The 23,854-nt window shown below is 45.1% G+C and overlaps 1 protein-coding gene across 1 annotated transcript; it reads left to right on the top strand.

Annotated features, from left to right (window-relative positions):
- Positions 1-13,463: 13,463 nt before the first annotated feature.
- Positions 13,464-21,930, top strand: msmp (microseminoprotein, prostate associated). The gene is made up of 3 exons (XM_008122745.3): positions 13,464-13,632; positions 17,114-17,222; positions 19,624-21,930. The coding sequence occupies exons 1-3, from the start codon at positions 13,503-13,505 to the stop codon at positions 19,823-19,825; spliced, it is 441 nt and encodes a 146-aa protein (XP_008120952.1). The 5' UTR covers positions 13,464-13,502; the 3' UTR covers positions 19,826-21,930.
- Positions 21,931-23,854: the final 1,924 nt, after the last annotated feature.

Raw genomic sequence — 23,854 nt, 5'->3', positions numbered from 1 at the left:
CATCAATTAAAAACTCTATTAAACTCTATTAAAACATGAATTACAAAATTTTAAAATGCATATGTAGTTAGATTCGTCCACTGACACCTTTCGCGTACACCTTGATTCAGTTCCATTTGGCGGGAAGCCTTAGCATTGAATGGTTGTGTGGTTAAAGTGCAAAATATGGAACCCTGTGCAGACAGTCGGTCAGTGTGGCTTAAGCAACGTGCAGTCATTGAATCCTTGACAGCAGAAGGTGTCACCCCAAAGGAGATTCCTCAGAGAATCCATCTGTTCCTGATAATGAAAGAAGATCTGCAGGGACATCATTATGCTTCTAATGAAGATGTGCCATCGCGCCTGGGGCTATACCTCTTAGCGAAAGAGGCATGGACATGACATCTTTCCCCAGGAGATTGCTTCTTGCCCTCCTTTACGGAAACTGGAACTCCCAAGGACCAAAACACTGTAGATAACTCAAAACTGGTTTTATTGTTCACAAAAGGTTATCCCAATAAGCTGGAAGTTTCAAAGGGGTAAAGGAAAATATACATTACAGTCTTTGGTTATCTTAAGTCCAAGGAGCTCTGCAGCTGAGAAGCTTTTCCAGGTCCCTCTTTCTCAATAGCTGTGAATGCCGGAGCAATCCTCAGCCTCAGTCCAAATGGCCTATGTTTGAAGACACAGAGCCTTCCTCTGATGCCAAAGAACTGATTTGAAGGCCCTTGAGACAACATCGTCCAGGTTGGCCCTGAACATGAAGCATAAGTCTCAAGGGTAAGAACCTCAGAATTGGTGCTGAGAGGTAACTTAATCAAGGGCTTTTAGAGCCAAGTCTCTCTCTCACGTCCATCTGATAGAAAGCTTGATGGTGGAATGAAAAAGGAAACACTGACCCACTCCAGGAAAGGCTGGAGTCAAACAATTGAGCTGAGGGAGCAATATAACTGGTGCAAACAACATTGATTGACAGATATAAATACCCAATCAATCCAACTACATTTACAGGGTAAAGGCAAAATTAGGCATGATACAATAATTCAAATCTTGCAACTTACAGTTCTACATATAGATGGCACCACTCACGCCATCACAGAAGACGTTGAGAGAACTGTGAGACACCGGTTGCGGAAACAGAGTGTCGACTTCTTCCGTGACGGCTTCAGAAAACTTGTTCATCATTGACAGAAATGTAACCAATTGTCCTGTGATTATGTGAAAAGGTGAATAGTGGTAGTTAAAGAGCACACTCTAAGGATTATTTCTGCGTTAGATTTATTAAAATATTCCCATCCAAACTCAAGTAACGAAGGTGGAAGCATTACTTTTCATTCAACCCTCGTATATGCTTATGAAACTGTTAGGTTTTGGACTTCTGGGAAGCTGGTCTGGGGTCCTGCAGGGAGGGAATCCCCTCAGGGAGGCAAAGGCGACAGGAGAAGACCCCTCCTTAAGATACAGTTAAGATCAGACCTCACAGGAGCATCCAGTGCTTCAGAAATATCAGATATGAACTGCGTCTCTATAGGATTTGTATTGTCCTGTATCTTGTCCATTCAGCTATTATATTTTTTTTACACAGGCCTTTCCGTTGTATCAAAGACTGGCTCTTTTTGCAGACTCATATAATCTCATTATGGACTTTTTGCACTGCTTCAAGCCATTCCAGCTTCCCTGGGCAGGGAGTTCCAGAATTGAGGGGCAGCTACTAGACAAGGGTTTGCTGGTGGTTGAAACATGTGCTGAAAAAAATCATTCCTCCAGACACTTGTCTAGTAATGAAGGGCAACTGAAGGGTTAATTGGTCAATGGGGAGGTGGATTCATGCAGCCATGTAAATGCCATGTCATTCTGTGTCATGGGGACAAGTCTATGGGTCACTTCCGTGGCCTGAGCATGGAAATAGGAAACTATAAAAGCACAGAAGGCATGTGCTTTGATCTCTCTCTGATGGTCCATTTCTCAGATGGTCTGGTTTGTAACATCTCTGCTATAGGACTGTGAGTATCCGGCTTGACTGTATCTACTGTGTTTCCCTGAAAATAAGACAGTGTCTTATATTATTTTTTGCTCCCAAAGATGCTCTAGGTCTTATTTTCAGGGGATGTCTTATTTTTCCATGAAGAAGAATTCACATTTATTGTATACTGTACAGTAGTTGTCATCACAAACCAGCATAACCAGACAAACTCTGAATCCTATCAAGATTTTTTTTATTACTACCATTATTTCCATGTATATGGTAGGTACATTTACTGATCCTGTATGTTGTGGTGTTCTGTTTGGCGGGCATGCTTCCAAACAAAAACTTTGCTAGGTCTTACTTTTGCCTTATATTTAGCAATTCAGCAAAACCTCTACTAGGTCTTATTTTCTGGGGATGTCTTATTTTAGGGGAAACAGGGTATAGCTTGTACATAAGAAACTGGGACAGGAATAAAGCAGCTGGGGTCAAAGAACTTGTCATCTGTCCACACCAGAGGGAAGTTTCCCATCAACAAAGGGCAGAATCATAGCTATGAAGATGGAGAATAAGGTTGGCACAGTGACGCATCATCCCCATTTGCCACCTGATCCCACCTTAGATGGGTCATTTTGGGAGCCATTGTTGTCCAAGACTGTTGCTGCCCATTGAGAGATAGCCCTCTTGCAGAAACAAGGGGCCGGGCTGTGGCGCAGCTGGCTAGTAACCAGCTGCTATAAATCACTACTGACCGAGAGATCATGAGTTCGAAGCCCGGGTCGGGTTAAGCCTCCGACCATTTTTTTAAAAAAATAGCCCCGGCTTGCTGTTGACCTAGCAGCCCCGAAAGACAGTTGCATCTGTCAAGTAGGGAAAATTTAGGTACGCTTTATGCGGGAGGCTAATTTAACTAATCTACAACATCATAAAACTGCTCACGAGGAAAAGAATGAAGAAGAACAGCCACCAATGGACGGTGAAGCAACAGCTCCCCCTGTGGCCGGAATCGTGAAGCTGGAAAGATGTTAAAAATGCCTCTGTGTCTGTCTAAAACTGAATGTTGTTTGTTTGTTGGCATTGAATGTTTGCCATATATGTGTTCATTCTAATCCGCCCTGAGTCCCCTTCGGGGTGAGAAAGAAGGGCGGAATATAAATACTGTAAATAAATAAATAAATAAATAAACATGCAGGCCTACCTGTCCCAAACCCCCTGTTTTAAGGCCCCTCTGCTGCTTCCTTGCCTTCCGTGGCTTCTTTGGGGCTTCCTCATCTGGCCGCGGCTGCTGCTTGGGGCCGGGCAGGCCAGCCGTCCTTTCGCAAGAGGACTCAGCACCGTTTCCAGAAGGTTCCCTGTAAAACTTCCCAAAACAGCGCGGTGGCTTTTAACACCTGCTGCCCAAAGTTTTCTTTTCCGTTCACACATAGGAGTTGCCAGAATCTCAGGAATGAAAAGCAAAAAAAGGGATTTGAACTATTTTGTCAGGAATTAAAACAAGGAGAGAAAATTGTTTTTCTCACAGGATATAAGTACATTTGTTGCTTTTTTATTTCTCTAAAGCAAAACTGAAACTGGTTGCTGGAGCCAGGCAGTTCCTCCCAAGAGAGTCTTCCTGCGAATTGTGGTAGAGTCTCGCTTATCCAAGCTCCGCTTATCCAAGGTTCTGTATTATCCAAGGCAGTTTGCCTTTTAGTAGTCAATGTTTTTTTTTGTAGGCTCGGGCTGTGGCACAGGCTGGAGAGCAGCTGCAATGAATCACTGCAATGAATCACTCTGACCAGGAGGTCATGAGTTCGAGGCCCGCTTGGAGCCTATGTTTGTCTGTCTTTATTCTATGTGAAAAGGCATTGAATGCTTGCCTATATGTGTAATGTGATCCGCCCTGAGTCCCCTTCGGGGTGAGAAAGAAGGGCGGGATATAAATGCTGTAAATAAATAAATAAATAAACCTGCAGCAGGTGAGGAGGGCAAGGAGCAGAGAGAGGCGGAGCCATGGCCAGGCTCAGGGCGGGGGGCACGCAGGGCTTTGGGGGCCCAAAGGGCCTTTCCTCTGCTGCTCAGGGGTGGCCAGTCCCCCTCCTCTCCTTCTATTCAAGCCAGGGCCCCAGGCTTTGAAGCCAAGGCCAAGGAGCACTCTGCTAGTGGCCTCTGGACTTTTCCCAGTCCCACTTGGCCTTTCCCCAGCATCTCAGAACAACAGGTGACCAGGCATACAGGTCAGAGAGGAGGCCATTGCCAGGCCTTGGTGGCCCTTCACCAGGAAGGGGGGGTGAGCCACAACTGGCCCCAAAGGTCCTGCAGCCATTGACCCCTTGGGACTCCCTGTTACCAGGTGAGTGTACAGCGGAATCAGCAGAGTTCAGTTAACACCATGTGCAAAAGACTCAGACCAGGCAGAGGAATTGAAATAACAAATGGAAACTTTACTTGTTGAGTTGAAGTCAAATAAACAGTTCAGCAATCGTACAATGTCCTTGTAGTTGCATAGGATCGATAACTAATCAATCAGCATTCAATATATATCCAGCATAGCATATTTAAACTGCTACTTGACCGTAGCTATTAGAGCCTGTCTTTTTCTGTGCTCTCCCAGCAAGCTCAAATTCCAACTGACAAATCCAGCCATCTGCCAGCAAACAGATACATTGTTGTTTTAGGCGTGGCTTATCTCTCTGCAAAGCTGAGCTCTTTTGCAGAGATCTCCTGCAAACAACCTTGCAAAGATTTCTTTACACACACACATAGCAATTTGGCGCAATACTCTCCAGTTCCACTTTCTTGGGATTCCCTCTCCTGGGCCTCCCATGAAACTCTTAACTCAGTTGTAGTGTGTTTCTCCCACGACATAATATACAAATGCCAACCCCAAGGATGTAGGAAGAGCCCTCCTTGCAGAGCTCAGCCCAGAGTCCACCCACGAGGCCCCCCCGGCACCCCTCTCCTTTGGAGCCCAACAACTTCAGGAATGAAAATGGAGACATAGATGTGGCCAAGTATCATCAGGGTGGTCAAGATGGCAGAGTCCAGAAGAGGCAGCTGTGCCTTTGCCCTTGACTTCACAGACGAGTGCAATCCACCTGGTGCAAGTGGGGGGGGGGGGCTCTCCATTCAGCCTAGCAGGTTAACCTTCTGCCCCTGCTCTGTTGCCCCTTGGCAGGATCACTCCGGGGGGGGGGGGGGGGGCACCGGACATGCATCTGTCAGTGTGGTGTGGATGATGGGCTAGGGAGTTGAATTTATCATCCGTCACCCTGACTGATTTGGTGAGTCAGTTCTCTCCATCTGCTCACCCAAAGGACCACCTGATGCAGCAGCAAAAGTGGCACCAACAAAACTACAGCTTAGTTGTTAATTACTGCTGATCCCAGCAGGTCTAATTGCTTTATTATACAAGATATATGTGATGTCTCAGGAACCTTTGGCCCATGACCCCGCAGCCATCATAGATCAAACTGAAGAGGATATGGGTTTTTTCCCATCTTAGCAAGATTCTGTTCCATTCCAGATGTCCCCTGTTGACATTTTCGTGCCAAAGCCAATTACGGACGCCCTTGAAACAGAGCCTGGTTCCCCGGAAAGTGTTGTGTTTGATAGGAAGTCCTTTCACAAAACACATCGCTCCCATAAGGAGTTTCTGAGACAAAGCGCGAGATTAGTGGAGAGAGACTATTGTAATTAAACTGTTTCCCTTGGGAAGTTTCAGGGAGGCAGGCATGTTGAAACAGCTACTTTCTCTGGGAACAATTGGGGAGGTAAACACTTGTTGGGGGAACTCTTGAACTTCCATAAAAGTTCTGCACTGAGCTTTCCCTATCGCAGTGTCAACGTGACTAATCAAAGAAGAACATCGTCCCTTGTTTCCGAGCTCCTAAGTGGCCTTTCGGTGCGCTTACTCACGAGTAGACCGGGAGTTGCGTTTTCACTCCTGTTCAAGTTTGGACTGCATTTCAGATCCACCACGAATTACCTTGCCTAGCCTCGAATCCTTGTCTGGACTTACTTCAAGAATCTCCCGGTGAATCCTTGCTCTTTCCCCACTCAAACCACCAAAGAGTTTGAGTGTGTTTTGGTTATTGGATTGTAGACTTTGGACTCTAATACTGGACATACAACTTCATTTATTTGGAGTATTTTTGATCTTTCCTATAAGGACAATTGCTTGACTATATACTCTGCATACTTTTGTTTTATTCTTTTATTGCTTTAATAAAGATATTAGATTGTTTATTGGCCTCCGTGTTGGTTTCCAGTGCTCACGCAGTCTAGGGGTGTTACAATATATACAAGATATATACAATCACTCAGAGCCATAACTCTCTGGACACATGAAAGTGTTCATGAATTATCAGTACAAGGCTGGCACCTCTCGCATTCCTGAGTTCATGAGTTCCGTCCAGACAGTTCAAAACGAAGCCTTGACCTATTGGTCCTGTGGGCAATCAAGCAAGCAAGCTTGTGCTTAACTCTTGTGCTGCTGGAATGCTTTGCCGGAAACACACAGTTGCAAACACCCAACAGCTTAACTTGATATAACATTTCACTTTAACATTTATTTATTTATTTATTTACAGTATTTATATTCCGCCCTTCTCACCCCGAAGGGGACTCAGGGCGGATTACAATGAACACATATATGGCAAACATTCAATGCCAACAGACAAACAACATATATAGACAGACACAGAGGCATTTAACATTTTTTTTCCAGCTTCACGATTCCGGCCACAGGGGGAGCTGTTACTTCACTGTCCAGTAGTGGCTGTACTTCCTCATTCCATTCCTTGTGTTTTGCTGGCAGTTTTATGATGTTGTAAATTAGTTAAATTAGCTTCCCGCATGAAGCGTACCTAAATTTCCCTACTTGACTGATGCAACTGTCTTTCGGGGCTGCATAGGTCAACAGCAAGCCGGGCTATTTAATGATCGGGGGCTTAACCCGACCCGGGCTTCGAACTCATGACCTCTCGGTCAGCAGTGATTTATAGCAGCTGGTTACTAGGCAGCTGCGCCACAGCCCGCACAGAATACACAAAACAGCATTGTCTACAGAGGGAGTAAAGGTGGCGCTTGTGTTTCTTGTGTCGTATTGTGTATACAGGGCACGCCTCAGGAGAGACTCCTTGCTGGGTTTGCTTCCCTAAAGGCTCACGGGGGTCCTTCCTTTGTCTCTCCCCCCCCACCCCCCAATCCTTGCCTTAGGAATAGAGGCTCCTCAGTGATCTTACTCCATGGAGAAGATCGAGCAAGGAGCTGGCCTCATCATCATCATCATGTTTATGTTTATACTTATGCTTATGTTGATTTATACCATGCTTTTTCTCTCCACGTGGAGACTCAAAGCAGCCATTTAGTAGGGAGGCTACCTGCTGGATGGCTGAGGGTGGCCCAAGGGCTGCTGGTCCTTATCTGTCCCCCCCCCCCACTCCATTCCAGACCCTCCTTGTTCAGTGACCACTTGCTCCAAGAGTGCTTGAAGGTCACTGAGACATTTCCTGCTGCCCATTTCCTCCCTCTGATGGGGCTCAGGTGAGTAAAGGCAGGGCATATTTGGAGCCTGGTCTGGGGCAGAAGGCCATGGGTCGGGGGGGGGGGGGGGCTGGCCTTTCCCCTCTCTTGTGGCCTGGCTTCTCCCCGGTGCGTGTGAAGGGGGCTCGGAAGCGTCCGTCTGCAGGGCCAGGGTTGCCAAGAGCAGGTGGCCTTGGCCGGGCCGCTGTTTGCAGAGGCAGAGCCAGGACAAAAGAGCCTGCCTAAAACAGCAGCACCGCCTGCCTCTCTTTGCCAGCATCCTGTTTGCTTCCTTGCTCTCGCAGCCGCTCCCCCAGCCCTGGAAGGGGTCCAGAGGGGGGCTGCGACCCCAGGAAAGGCCTTTGCAGCCCCGCTGACCAGGCCATGCTCCTCCAGCAGCTCTTCCTTCCTTACGTCTTTCCTTGCACAGGGCTTTCCATGGTCCCAGCACCCACAACATCCCTTGGTGCTACCCATCTCTTGCACGCTGGAAGTGTTATTGAGAATCAAAAGGACAAACCGCAGAGTCCGTGGCTCCATAGGGATTGATAGGGGAGCCCATATTGGCCATATTCCTTTTTTCAAGCCACCTTTCATTGAAACCCCCCTAAAACGTTGCAGAAGCACTATACACACCCCAGGCCTCAAGGGATAGCTGCACATTAGTTTGGAAGCTACTGTGATTTTATTGATTGTTATTTTTAGTGAAAAAAATGTTCTGTGTAATAATGTGTTTTTATATTGTTACTAGCTGTGCCCGGCCACGCGTTGCTGTGACATTGTCTGGTGGTGTTGGTGAGAAATTGTTGAGGTAGTGGTGGTATTGAATGTCTGTTGTATGGTTGTCTTTATGTTTAGTATGCACACTGAAGTGGATTATATGGCAGTGTGGACTCAAGATAATCCAGTTCAAAGCAGATAATATAAGATTCTAAATGGGTTATATAGCTGTGTGGAAGGGCCTTGAGTCTACACTGCCATATAATCTAGTTCAAATCTGATAATCTGTGGAAGAGGCCTAAGTGAGGCCTAAGTCTGCCTGTCCCCTGGGCTGAGTAGGTTGCTAGGAGACCAAGTGGGCGGAGCTTAGCCTTCTAACTGGCAGCAATTGGATAAAAACTATTATTCCTCTCCCTGTAATTAGGACTTTATTTTTCTTTTCTTTTTGTTGTATCAACCTAGAGCCGTGGATGATGGGTTGTGTTGTCAAATTTCGAGGTTGGGGGGCCTGTAGTTTTGTTGTTTTGTCCGCTGCCCTGATGCCATCACTCTTTTATATATATAGATGTACTGTATGTTGTGTACCATTGCTGTAAACCGCCCTGAGTCCCTTCTAGGAGATGGGGCGGTATATAAATAAAGTTTTATATTATTATTATTATTATTATTATTATTATTATTATTATTATTATTATTTCTTCTTCACAATACCATGAGAAGACACAATGCAATGGACTTAAGAAAGGGTCATTTCCTGATTTTCCTGATATGATCTGATTTATTCCCAGGAATGTTTCCTCACCTGCTGCCAAATCAGACCCCCCCCCCCTGTTTTGGTGTACCTATTGAATTCGCCAACACCATGAGCACCCTTTTGTTCACTTGATTGGCACCCATTGTATCGACTGAAGCCCATTATCGCTTGCCGCAACACATTCCTTTCCTTCGCACCCCTCTCCTGGACGGATCAAGAAATCGACACAGGCCTTCAAATAATCAAATTTATTAAATTCCCCACCATGACCGGAGCCAATCAGCAATGAGGAAGAATGAAACTCCTGACCTATCAGAGAGCAGATCCTTTCCCTCACCAATCAGAAGCCAGCGCAGCAACGTGCCTTTGTTTTGAATTGCTGTCAAAGTGATATAAACAAACCCGTATGTTCGCAATTGCGCTTATGTCTGTTTTCGAAGTAGTGACTCTGATGACATTATTATTTGATACACAACAAGATGAGTCCACAGCAGACAAGATCCCTATGCTGGTTGTTGTATTGCACCACACATTGAACACTTCCCAAGTGTCTAGGACTGTGAGATGTATCGGCATATAATGCATGCAGATCTGAGTCAGGTGCTCTTTTGCAGCTGACCGGTGGTCATTTTTTCAGCGCCAATGGTTTTCAAGCACAGGCTCAAGTCTTTAGGCACTGCACCAGAGTGCCGATCCCCACTGGGACCCCCTTGACTGGCTTGTGCCAAAGTCTTTGCAGTTCGATCTTTAAATCCTCATATCATGTCTGCTCTTCCAGTTGGTTCTCCTCAATCCTGCTGTCACCTGGGATTACAACATCGATGATCCACACTTTGTTATTTAACACAACCATGAGGTCAGGAGTCTTGTGCTCCAAAACTGTCCGTCTGAATTTGGGAGTCCCAGAGTAGTTTGATGTGCTCATTTTCTGTAACATTTTCAGGCTTGTGATCCCACCAGTTCTTTGTCCAGGCAGATAGTATTTGGCACAATGGATCGTGCCTCTGCCTCTGCTTGTGAGATCTTCATGCATCAGCTGAGGATGGGATCCATCGTTCCACCTTCTTCCTTGCAGAGCCTACACTTGGGATCTGTCACTGACTTTTCAATTCTAGCTTTGATACTCTTTGTTCTAATGGCTTATTCTTGGGCTGCAAGAATCAGGCCCCACGTCTCCTTTTCCAGAGTTCCATTTGTGAGCCACATCCATGTTTTTCCTTGTCTATTTGGGTCTCAATTTTTTCCAGGGACTGTCCATGGAGTGCCTTCTTTTTCCAATATTATTATTATGATTATTATTTGACCCTTTGGGCTTCTGGACCCACCGTGTGTGATCGAGGTGACCACCCTCCCCCCCCCAGGACTTTGTAAAAGATAGTTCAAAAGTCAAGAATTTATGTTCTATATTCCATATATTTATAGTAGAAGGTGATTGAGACTTTTTTACTGGAGTTTACTGTGGATTATCCCTGCACTCTGAGGCAAGAGATAACAACTTCATGAATTGTGAAATCATGCTGCTAGAACTCCACTCCTATGACTTTCCATATTGGGTTCCCCAGATGTTGTGAACTTGGTTCTTATCAAATGTTTTCAATTGTTTATATCATTCATGATTCCCCTTTATGCAATGTAACCCACCTTTATGGATTCTCCCTTGCTTCCTTGAAATCTATCTATCTGCCTATATGTATTTGTACTCTTTGGGATCCCCGGAAAATATGTGTTTTTCCCAGCTGGGTTTATGTTCCAACTTTATTTTAATTTTCATTCTATTTCATATAATTGTCAAATCATGAAATCAAATGGGAAATATTTTGACCCCAACATGAACCCCTGCTCCTATGACCCAGGCTTCCTTTCCCAAAAAAACAAAAGGATAATCTGCCACAGCTTAACCCAATCTAATTCAGATTGCATGGACAATATAAGGCTTGAGTCACCAAATTCGGAGTATAGTCCTAAAGGTGATTCAGCCCCCAGAGCAAACATTGTCATATCCCAGGAAATTCCAGGACACCTCAGGAAGGCGCCCTGTGGCTCATCAACACCCATCACCACTTCCCCTCTGACACCCCAAGGCATATCTAAAATCTGTGAACGTGACAGGAACCCGGACATCCTTGATGGGTGCCATTAATTCCTTTAGAAATCGGTCTGGCAGGAGTTAATCTGATATTTCCTGCCCTGGCACTTCATTGTTTCAATAGCTCCCGCCTCCTCCTCTCTGATTGGCCCGAGTGGGGACAAAAAGCGGCTCCCCATTGGGCCAGCAGAGCAAGGCGGGAAACGAAAGCCCGCCTCGTTCAACCTTCTAGCCTATCCGCGATCAGATGGGCGGGGGAGCGGGGCGGGAAATTCAAAGGGCTGTCAGACCGAAACATTGTATAAATATGGCTTTATTTGAAACATATGATACGCTAGTAGACTGAATGATCGCTACTAGTGTCCTTTTCAGCTGAATCGCTCAATAAAGACTCCTTGGCGGATTTTCCTTCATCTTTGGCGGACCTTCTTCATTTCGGCTCCAGATTGTATTGCGGCTCATATTCTCTTATTGGCTCCGCCAAGGTCCGTTCTCTCAGGACCGGATCGGCTCTCTCCTTAAGGGGCCCGATCCCCTAGAAACGTGGTCGACAACACGTGTTTGTGGAGCTGAAATCATATTACAGAAGAAGGTTATGTAAGAAAGTAGAGGTCGGAGGAGGAGGTGAGTTCCTGGCCTTGCAGCTAAAAAAGCCAATGTGGTTCTAGGCTGCATCAATAGGAGGATGGCGTTAGATTGAGGGAAATCATAGTGTGCTCTCTTCTGCATTGGTCTGACCTCCTCACCTGATGGACCTTACTTTGGAGATCCCTTATTGTCCAATTATGATGGCCTTCCAAGTGTAGTGTCCTGGCGGTGGGTCCATAGGTGACTGTGGAACCCTATTCTTTTTTTAAAAAAAAATCTTTTTTATTAAGTTTCGACGTATTAGTGTACATATATACATAAAGATTGTGCACACAGACATACCAGGGAGAGGAAAACATACAAGGAGAAAGAAAGAAAAAAGAAAAAAAAGAGAGAAAAAAGAAAAACAAGAAAAACAAGAAAAACAAACACATTAAATCACAAAACAAGTTTAAAAATTGGTGGTTTGACATCTCTGGCGAAATGGATCTAACTTTCTCTAATGGTCAGGTTATTTCATCTGTGGCCACACTCGTTTCTTCCTTCTCAGTTTCTGCTGTTCATTCTCTTCTTCCTCCTTTCGGTGGGGGTTTCAATTTGTTCTTACATCAGATATAGTGTTCAGTTTTTACATTGAACTAAAATAGTTCTATTCCCTATTATGTATTTTTAAATTCCAGGTATTTTTCTATCTGTTGCCAATTTGTCTCTTTTCTTGGCCTGGCCTGAGTTTTTGCTATAATGTAAGTTAATCTGTCCATATTTTTTATTTCGGCAACTTTAATAAGCCAATCTTCTTTCTTGGGGGTTTCTTTTTGTTTGTGGAACCCTATTCTTGACCCACATGTTCTACCACAGTGAGGACACTGTGGAATCAAATAAAATTGATTGAAAAAATTGGTCCCATTCAGGCTTGGCTTGACACAGCTTCCCCTTGGCATGTTTCTCCCTTTCGCCCTCCATTTGTACTTCTTAGCACTGCTGGTCACAGTTGACCTAATGGACCAGTTGGAAGCCATCCCAAGAAGGTCCACCAAAATCATCAAAGATCTGGAGTCCATGAATCCCTCTGAGGAGCCATGAAAGGAGCTGAGGATCTTGTCAAGCTTCCAGAAGATAAGAGAGCCATGTTTAACTATCTGAAGGCCCTTCCAAACGGCCACATAATCCAGAATATCAAGGCAGATAATCCACAACATCTGCTTTGAAGTGGGTTATCTGAGTCCACACTGCCATATAATCCAGTTCAATGTGGACTTTACGCAGCTGTGTGGAAGGGGCCTGAAAGGATGTCCCATTGAGAAACAGGCAGGAAAACAGCAGGAAAAGAGATTCCATTCTGATATTGGGAAGAATTTTTTGATGGTAATGTTATCGAGACCGCGATTTAGCAACTCCCCACAGCAGGTCAGATAAGCTTAAAGGCGGGGGGTCTCCGCTATCAGTAAGAGCTGGTCAGCTGTGAAATATGCCACCTGGGAGTCAGGTGGTCTCTTTCTCAAGATGCCTTTAAACAGAGGCTGCATGGCCATCTCTCAGGAAGGCTTGGATCAGGTCTTTCATCCGTGGCCGAAGGGGGCTGGACTGGGTGACCTTTGGGGTCTCTCTCTCCCGTGATTCTGTGATTCTCGGCTGCCTTGGTTCTGCCCAGCGAAACAGCCAGCTGGACCGGTTCCTGGAGGGCATGAATCAGCTTTTCACAGCTAGTTAAACCTCCGGTGCCCCCGGGCCCCCGCCTCGCAGGGCTGTTTTGGTGCCTCCGACCAGGAAATGAGCCCGGACCCTGTGCCAGGGAGGCCGGGTGGCGGCAGTGGTGCCAGCTGGGTTGCAAAGCACCGGCCGGACTCCCTTCAAAAAGCCTTCTTTGGAACCAGGGAGAAGGCTGAGCCCAAGGTGCCCCAGACATGAGCCAAGCCCAGCCGAGGGGGCCGATGGCGGGCACTGACCGGACCCTCGCCTGGGCCCTCCTGCTCTTCTCCCTCCTGGTCCAGTTGCCGCCCGACGCCCAGGGCATCTGCTACTTCCATGCACAAGGTGAGCAGGGCCCTGGAATCCTAGAATCATAAGGGGCCGCAGGGGCCATCTAGTCCAACCCCATTCTGTCTTCATGCAAGAAGCGCATCCAGTTTCTGTTTCAAAGCCTCCAAATAACTGAAAGGGTGGCCCCTTGGGCAGGAAGAACTATTGTTTTCTGCTGCCCTGGATTCAATAAAGCAATGGGTTCAAACTGCAGGAGAAGAGATGTCACTTCAACATTAGGAAGACCTTTGGGTATTCAGAGTGCCTCAGCAATGGAATTACGCATCTGCCTGGGAGTCTGGCCGAGTCTCCTGCTCTAGAGGTCTTTAAACAAAGGCTGGGTGGCCATCTGCCAGGAAGGCTTTGGTTGTTTTCCTGCCTGGCAGAAGAGGGCCGCATTGGATGTCCATGCAGGGTCTACCAACATTATAGAATTTTTTTTTTCCATGTCAGGAGTGACTTGAGAAACTGCAAGTCGCTTCTGGTGTGAGAGAATTGGCCGTCTGCAAGGACGTTGCCCAGGGGACGTTGCCCGGATGTTTTGATGTTTTTCCCATCCTTGTGGGAGGCTTCTCTCATGTCCCCGCATGGAGCTGGAGCTGATAGAGGGAGCTCATCCGCGCTCTCCCCGGGTGGGATTCGAACCTGGCAGCCTTCAGGTCAGCAACCCAACCTTCTAGTCACAAGGCTTTAGTCCACTACGCCACAGGTAGAGTTGGAAGAGACTGCAGGGGCCATCTAGTCCAACCCCCTTCTTCCATGCAGCAAAAGCACATTCAAAGCTTCCCCAACAGATGGCCACCCAAGCCTCTGTTTAAACAAACTTCCACCAGACTCCGAGGCAAGGAATTCCACTGCTGAACAGCTATCCTTACAGGGTTGCTGCGAGTTTTTTGGGCTGTCTGATCATATTTCATTAGCATCCTCTCCTGACGTTTCACCTGCATCTGTGGCTGGCGTTCTTGGAGGTTTGTTCAGAGGTCTGTAGGAAATGAGGCAAGTGGAGTGTATGTATATATGTTTATATGTGTATATATGTATGTATATGTCTGTCTGTCTGTCTGTCTGTCTGTCTGTCTGTCTGTCTGTCTGTCTATCTATCTATCAGGAAGGTCCAGGGTGGGAGAAAGAACCCCTGTGTGTTTTGTCTGAAGCCAGCTTGAATCTAATTGTATAATTTAATTGTATTGTTTTTATAACTGTTTGTTTTTGGCATCTAAGGACTGCCAGTTGGGAAGCTGCTCTAGTCCCCCCCCCCCACACCCCCCCAAGAGATGAGAAGGACAGGATACAAATGTATTAAATAAATGAATAAATGTTGCAACTGGCAAGCCTGAGTAGCCTTGAAGTTGCAAAGTCAATCAGTGAGGATATTTGTTGGCTGTAAGCTCTCCATACAATCGGGAAGTACTTCCTAATATTCATTTGGAGCAGGGGTCCTCAAACTTTTTTAAGTGGGGGGCCGATTCACAGTCCCTCAGACTGCTGGGGGCCCGGACTATGATAAAATAGTCCAAAATTAGGATTGTTGTTGTCGTGTTCCTTCAAGTCATTTCAGACTTAGGTCAACCCTAAGGCTAAAGTTTAGGACAGAGGCCAGGTCAATGACCTTGGAGGGCCTTAGTTTGGGGACCCCAAGAGGACGATCTCGTTTGGGGACGATCTCATAAGACCATTGGTAAGGAAAGGGACCCTCAAAGGCCATCTAGATGATCTCATCAGGCCATCAGAAAACTTTAGATAAGGAAAGGGACCCTCAAAGGCCATCTAGATGATCTCATAAGGCCATCAGAAGACCTTAGATAAGGAAAGGGACCCTCAAAGACCATCTAGATGATCTCATCAGGCCATCAGAAGACCTTAGATAAGGAAAGGGACCCTCAAAGGCCATCTAGATGATCTCATAAGGCCATCAGAAAACTTTAGATAAGGAAAGGGACCCTCAAAGACCATCTAGATGATCTCATCAGGCCATCAGAAGACCTTAGATAAGGAAAGGGACCCTCAAAGGCCATCTAGATGATCTCATCAGGCCATCAGAAGACCTTAGATAAGGAAAGGGACCCTCAAAGGCCATCTAGATGATCTCATAAGGCCATCAGAAAACTTTAGATAAGGAAAGGGACCCTCAAAGACCATCTAGATGATCTCATCAGGCCATCAGAAGACCTTAGATAAGGAAAGGGACCCTCAAAGGCCATCTAGATGATCTCATCAGGCCATCAGAAGACCTTAGATAAGGAAAGGGACCCTCAAAGGCCATCTAGATGATCTCATCAGGCCATCAGAAGACCTTAGATAAGGAAAGGGACCCTCAAAGACCATCTAGATGATCTCATCAGGCCATCAGAAGACCTTAGATAAGGAAAGGAACCCTCAAAGGCCATCTAGATGATCTCATCAGGCCATCAGAAAACTTTAGATAAGGAAAGGGACCCTCAAAGACCATCTAGATGATCTCATCAGGCCATCAGAAGACCTTAGATAAGGAAAGGGACCCTCAAAGGCCATCTAGATGATCTCATAAGGCCATCAGAAAACTTTAGATAAGGAAAGGGACCCTCAAAGACCATCTAGATGATCTCATCAGGCCATCAGAAGACCTTAGATAAGGAAAGGGACCCTCAAAGGCCATCTAGATGATCTCATAAGGCCATCAGAAAACTTTAGATAAGGAAAGGGACCCTCAAAGACCATCTAGATGATCTCATCAGGCCATCAGAAGACCTTAGATAAGGAAAGGGACCCTCAAAGGCCATCTAGATGATCTCATCAGGCCATCAGAAGACCTTAGATAAGGAAAGGGACCCTCAAAGGCCATCTAGATGATCTCATCAGGCCATCAGAAGACCTTAGAAAAGGAAAGGGACCCTCAAAGGCCATCTAGATGATCTCATAAGGCCACCAGAAGACCTTAGATAAGGAAAGGGACCCTCAAAGGCCATCTAGATGATCTCATAAGGCCACCAGAAGACCTTAGATAAGGAAAGGGACCCTCAAAGGCCATCTAGATGATCTCATCAGGCCATCAGAAGACCTTAGAAAAGGAAAGGGACCCTCAAAGACCATCTAGATGGTTTCATAAGATCATAGGTAAGGAAAGGGAGTCCCAAAGGCCATCTAGACAATTTCATAAAACCATAGGTAAGGAAAGTGACCTCCAAAAGCCATCTAGATGGCCTTATAAGGCTGTAGCTAAGCAAAGAGACCTTCAAAGACCACCTAGACCATCTCATAAGGCCATAAGTAAGCAAAGAGACCTCCAAAGACCAGGTAGACTGAGGTCAACCCTAAGTCTAAAGTTTAGGACAGGGGCCAGGTCAATGACCTTGGAGGGCCACATCCGGCCCATGGGCCTTAGTTTGGGGACCCTTGGTGTAAGCATTGAATAGACTACTGCTCCTGCCTGGGAAAGACTCCAGAGGCCAGGAAGGCCACGAGCCAGACTTTTCCCCTTTGGGCACGATGCTAACCCACCCACCCCCCTCCCTTGCAGCCCCCTGCCGCTACAAGGGGAAGCCCTTTGCCCCCGGAGAGTCCTGGAGGGGCGCCAACTGCTCCAAGTGCTTCTGCCTGGAGCCCCTCGGCGTGGGATGCTGCGACACGTGAGTAAGGGGCCAATCGGGGGGGGGGGGGGCTTGAAGGGGAGGGGAGGGTCATTGCTGAAAAGCCAAACTACCGGCTGTTGAGGATTGTGGGAGTTGAAGGCCTGGAGGGACCACATTTGCCCATTCCTGGAGGAGACCCCAAAGGGCATCTAGACCAAGGGCCACCCTTCTGCCAGGCAGCCCGTCCCACCGGACCACATTCTTCCTCAGCTTTGGGCATCATTCCAGGAGTTTATCAGGCTGAACCTGTCCATCCCGTCCCAGGTGACTTTTGGGGCAACAACAAAGCCCTCAGGCAACATCACGTACCTTTGGGTCACTCTGACCATCTCTGCAAATAATACCCTAGCTCCTACCTCCTCCTGGTATTTTACACCCTGATGATAAACAACTCATGATGCAAAATACACATACCATATATACTCGAGTATAAGCCAACCCGAATATAAGCCGAGGCACCCAATTTTACCACAAAACAACTGGGAAAATATTGACTCCAGTATAAGCCGAAGGTGGTAAATTTCAGAAATAAAAACAGATACCAATTAAATTACATTAAGTGAGGCATCAGTAGGTTAAATGTTTTTGAATATTTACATAAAGCTCAAATTTAAGATAAGACTGTCCAACTCTGATTAAATCATTATTCTCATCTTCTTCAATGTAAATGTGCTTATGTATCCTTTTAATAATAACTAGCTTCGCCCGGCCACGCGTTGCTGTGGCGAAGTGTGGTGGTATGGGAAATAAACTATTGAGGAATTGGTGGTAGTTAAGGTAAAGGGTAAAGGTTTTCCCCTGACATTAAGTCCATTATAAATGGGTTATATAGCTGTGTGGAAGGGCCTTGAGGTTACACTGCCATATAATCCAGTGCAAATTAGATAATCTGTGGAAGAGACCTAAGTGAGGCCTAGGTCTGCTTGTCCCCTAACTGAACCCTGGCTGTCCCTTGGGTGAATTGGTTGCTAGGAGACGAAGTGGGCAGAGATTAGCCCTCTAAACTGGCAGCAATTGGATAAAAACAATTATTGCTCTCCCTCTAATTAGGACTTTATTTTTCTTTTCTTTTTGTTGTATTTTACTGGATCCGTGGATGATGGCTTGTGTTGTCAAATTTTGAGGTTGGGCGGCCTGTAGTTTTGTTGTTTTGTGGGTTGCCGTGATGCCATCACTCATTTATATATATAGAAGGGTAATGAAATTTCGGCCTAGGACAAAACAACAAAACTACACATCCCAGAAACACTAAACTTGGCAGCACAACCCCTCATCCATGCCTCTACGTTCATACAACAAAAAGCTCCAGCTACTCCAGAAAATGGCCAGGCTTTGAGACTGCAAGGCTATTCCCTGCTATTCCACCTGGCCCACAAAGGATTCCCATAAGCTACAGCAACGTGTGGCCGGGCAAAGATTGTGTGTGTGTGTGTGTGTGTGTGTAGATATATATATATATATACACACATATATCACAAATTGTAATTTGATGTGATATAAGCATACTACTGTGACATACTACTAGATTGTACTAAGATACCATACCTGTTTTGTATATTGTATGTAATAGACATCTGTGTTTTTCTTATGACATTTGGACTATGCTAATGGTTACTTATTTGCTATTACTGTCATTAAGTGCCTGCTAAATAGTTTTAATTTAATTACTGTGTTATCATGCAGAGTATTTGTATATTTGCTGTTGCCTATGTGTTGACTGACAGCGGTGACGACGTTGGGGTGAGACCCTTGTTGCCATGCAGAGTGGGTTCCAAAAACATCATCCCGGTCTCACCTCCTTCTCCAGGCTGTTTTCCCATGCGGAGAATCAGCACTGGTCAACAAACACTCCAGCAGGCGAAGAGTCAGTTGTTTAGCTGTTGTTTAACTTTATTTACATAACTATTTACAGTTGCAGTTATTCACAATTAATCCCGGACACATGGCTGTGTCACCTCGGCTACAGAGCATAGCATTCATAGTCCATCTCCAGAGAATGCTCAAGCCGAACACACACACTAACAGACGACACTCCCCTGCATTCCACAGACCAAGAAGGAAGTCCCGGTCAAACAAACTTGACCCCATTGGTCCTGTGATACATCAATCAAAGCAGGTTCTTATTAACTCCATAGTTACTGAAATGCCTTGCCGAGACGAACACAGAAGGCATTTCTAACAGCCTAGATTGATTTTAACATTTCACACAATTCACAATACCCTGACATTGTTGCATTGTATCTTAACACAGGACGAGGCCACACATAACTCAGGGCCTTGCATTTGTATGCCTGTTGCCCACTGCCCCAAAAAACTCCTTGCAAGTGGCTCTGTGTTGCAAGAGAGGTTCTGCGGGCCACCCTATGTGCCCCACTTGAACCCTGTCTTTCTCCTGCAGGATGCAGCTCCCCGTGGACTTCCCCGAGGGCTGCCAGGTGCGCTACGACTCCCGGGCCTGCCAGGTCTCCTTGGTGCAGAAGGGCCGGCCACACCTGCCCTGCCACAACAGCCTGGAGCCCGGATGGGGGTCCGGGCAGCCCCCCAAGCACAAGCCCCCGCTGTTGCCACCATTGCCTGGCAAGCCAAGCCAGGGCAGGTAGAGACCCAGAGAAGAGGAGACCCTCAACGGAGACCCTCCTCACTGCGACACGGCCACTCTTCCTTCCAGTCTTTACTCACTGCTCACAAATCTCAGATGGAAACATTATGATTATTATTTGATGTGTTGTCAAAGGCTTGTTGTTAATATTGTCGAAGGCTTTCGTGACCGGAATCACTGGGTTAATGTGAGTTTTTCAGGCTGCAGGGCCAATGTGTTCCAGTGGCATTCTCTCCTGACGTTTTGCCTGCCTCTGTGGCTAATGGCATCTTCAGAGGTTGGAAGTGAGTGAAGCAAGTGGAGTGTCCATACTCCTGGGCGGGAGGGTGAACCCTTGTCTGTTTGAAGCAAGTGTGAATGTTGCAATTAGCAAGCTTGATTAGCATTGAGGAGCCATGAAATTTTGGAAAGTCAATTCGTGATGGTATCTGCATAGAGGTACTGAAGCAAGCGGAGTGTATATATATCTGTGGAATAATGTCCAAGTTGGGAGGAAAAACCCTTGTGTGTCTGCAGCAAGTGTGGATGGTACAATCACCAAGCTTGAAAAGCATTGAGGAGTCATGAAATTTTGCAAAGTCAATCCATGAGGGTATTTGCATAGGGGTAGCCTGACCTCTGTTGCCTGGAGGCATCCTCTGTTGCTGTTTGATTGTTTGCTGTCTGGAGTTCTCCTGATTCCGAGTCTTGATTCTGGTGTTTTTTAATATAGTAGAGTCTCAGTTATCCAACATAAACGGGCCGGCAGAACATTGGATTAGTGAAAATCTTGGATAATAAGGAGGAATTAAGGAAAAGCCTATTAAACATCAAATTATGTTATGATTTTACAAATTAAGCACCAAAACATCATGATTTACAACAGATGGATAGAAAAAGCAGTTCAGTACATGGTATGGTTATGAAATAATTACTATATTTATGAATTTAGCACCAAAATTTTGCAATTTATTGAAAAATTGACTACAAAATATTGACTACTAAAAGGCAAACTGCCTTGGATAATACAGAACCTTGGATAAGCAGAGCTTGGATAAGTGAGACTCTACTGTACCAGAAAACAGATTTTCTTCATTTATATGGTCTCCCTCCTTTCTGGTGAAATTGTCCACATGCTTCCTGTGGATTCCCAGAGAATGCCCCCAGGCAACAGAGGACAGGCTAACTCTATGCAGCCCCCAGTGGTGCAGTGGGTTGGCAGTTTGAATCCGGGGAACGGGGTGAGCACATGCTGCTAGCCCCAGCTTTTGCCAACCTAGCAGTTCGAAAACATGTAAATGTGAGTAGATTAATAGGTACCACTATGGCGGGAAAGTAACAGCGCTCCATGCAGCCATGTCAGTGGCCACATGACCTAGGAGGTGTCAATGGACAACGCTGGCTCTTCAGCTTAGAAATGGAGATGAGCAACAACCCACAGAGGATGCCCTCAGTCAACAGAAGCCAGGCTGCCTCTATGCAGACACCCTCACTGGTTGACTTTGCAGCTGCAGAAAGCTACTCAATGCTACTCAAGCTTGCTAATTGTAACATCCACACTTGCTTTAACAAGACAAGGATTTTTCCTCCCACTCTGGACATTATTCCACAGGTATGTATACACTCCACTTGCCTCACTGCCAACAAACCTCTGAAGATGCCATTAGCCACAGGTGCAGGTGAAACGTCAGGAGAGAATGCTGCTGGAGCATGGCCTTAGAGCCCAGAAAAATCACAGCAACCAACCATTATTATTATTGTTATTGTTGTCTCCAGGAATGCTGCTCTTTAGGGTCCGAGGCCAAAATGTGCAAGACCCTTGCGTGGGTTGAGACATTGGGTTGGGGGGCAAGGGGAGGGGTGCCACTCAGGGTCCCTTTGCCATGTTGTGACCGCCTTGCAATAAACGAACCCACAAAGCTCAACAGGGCTTGTCTCTCTGCTTTGGGGAACCACGAGAGAAAGTGGCGCCAAGGGGCTCAAGGGGAATGAACGCAAGCCCCTTCCCACCATTATGGCAAAGGCAGGCAGGAGGGGTGGGGTCCTGGCCGCTGGCTCTCTTTAAGGGTTTATTCTACTCTATGTAGTTTTTTTGTATTGTATTTCATTTGTATTATTTATGTTGTGAGTCACCCCACGTCCCTTTGGGAGATGGGGCGAAATATAAATAAAGATGACAATGATGATTATGATTATTGTTATTTTGATAAACAACAAGATGAGTCCACAGCAAACAAGATCACTCTTCTGGTTGTTGTATTGGATCCCACGTCGGACAATTTTCAAGTGTCTAGGACAGGGGTCCTCAAACTTTTAAAGCCGAGGGCCGGTCCACAATCCTTCAGACTGTTGAGGGGCCGAATTGTCATTTGAGGTAAAAAACGAACAAATTCCTATGCACACTGCACATATCTATGCACACTGTGCAAAACAACAACAATAACAATGAAAGAACATATATACAAATTAAAGAAGCCTTCAAGATAGACTCGCGAAACGGCTTCACAACAGAAAACAGTTTTTGGGATATTCTGATCCAAAGAAAGAACAAAATTGTATCAGTCATATATAAAAAACTGTTAGAATGGGCAACGGCTGAAGTGGAGATTACTAATTCGATGATAAAATGGGCACAAAACATAGGCAGACCAATAAAATTAGAAGAATGGGAAGCAATTTGGACAAAAAAAAATGAAGTACACATATGCGATAGAACTTAAAGAAAATTGGTTAAAAGTAATTCACAGGTGGTACTTGACACCAAAAAAAATAGGATTAATGTGGAAAAATGTAAACAACCACTGTTGGAGGTGTAAGGAACAAGTAGGGTCCTACTTCCATATGTGGTGGAAATGTAAAAAGCTAACTAGCTATTGGAAAGTAGTACAAACAGAATGTAATAAAATATTAAAATCAAAATTCGAGTTGAAACCAGAAATCTTTTTATTAGGCCTCTCAGATCCAAAAGAAAATTTAGATGCAAACAAAGATAAACTCTTCACTTATTTCATTACTGCGGCGAGGATTATAATAGCTAAGCATTGGAAATCAGAAACACCACCTACAAAAGAACTGTGGATAGATAAAATCATTGAGATAAGAGATATGGACAGATTAACCTTTCTACTTAAAAATAATATGGATAACAAAATGAAAGAAACGGACTGGACAGACCTAGAAGATTACCTCAAAGACAACTATGTTTAAAGGACAAGCAGAAAACTGGAAGAAAGAAGATCGGAAGTCATCCATTCTTCTGCTTCTGGTCAATGAGATAGTCAGGTTAATTAGGATTGTCGTTGTGTGTCTTCAAGTCATTTCAGACTTTGGGAGAGCTTAAGTCTAAAATTTATTTATTTATTATTTATTTATTTACTACATTTGTATCACACCCTTCTGACCCCAAAGGGGACTCAGAGTGGCTTACAAATTATATGTACATACAATATATTATATTATTAGCATAGCACAATATTAGCATTATATATTACTATATTGAACTATACCACTATACTGTAATATTATTAGTAATATTATTTGTAATATAGAATATATAATTAATATTATTATATGGTATTATTATTAGTGTTATATTGTATTACATTATAATATTATTATCAATATTATATGTATATACAATATATTATATTATAAAACTGAGGGCGGGGGCCAGGTAAATGACCTCGGAGGGCCGCATCTGGCCCCCGGGCCTTAGTTTGGGGACCCCTGGTCTAGGACTATGCAATGTACAGTAGATTCTCACTTATCCAAAACTCACTTATCCAACATTCTGGATTATCCAACGCATTTTTGTAGTCAATGTTTTCAATATATCATGATATTTTGGTGCTAAATTCATAAATACAGTAATTACAACATAACATTACTGCGTATTGAACTACAGTAGAGTCTCACTTATCCAACATAAACAGGCCAGCAGAACGTTGGATAAGCGAATATGTTGGATAATAAGGAGAGATTAAGGAGAAGCCTATTAAACATCAAAATAGGTTATGATTTTACAAATTAAGCACCAAAACATCATGTTAGA

Source organism: Anolis carolinensis, chromosome 2 (assembly GCF_035594765.1).
Source record: "Anolis carolinensis isolate JA03-04 chromosome 2, rAnoCar3.1.pri, whole genome shotgun sequence".
Classification (NCBI taxonomy): Eukaryota; Metazoa; Chordata; class Lepidosauria; order Squamata; family Dactyloidae; genus Anolis; species Anolis carolinensis.
This window is presented reverse-complemented; position numbering and strand designations above follow the sequence as displayed.

Excerpts from the sequence above, each read along its gene's own strand:
- msmp (XM_008122745.3), top strand. The coding sequence starts at position 13,503 with ATGAGCCAAGCCCAGCCGAGGGGGCCGATGGCGGGCACTGACCGGACC. Across the intron at positions 13,633-17,113 it reads CTGCTACTTCCATGCACAAG|CCCCCTGCCGCTACAAGGGG; the intron begins GTGAGCAGGGCC and ends CCTCCCTTGCAG. Across the intron at positions 17,223-19,623 it reads GGCGTGGGATGCTGCGACAC|GATGCAGCTCCCCGTGGACT; the intron begins GTGAGTAAGGGG and ends TTTCTCCTGCAG.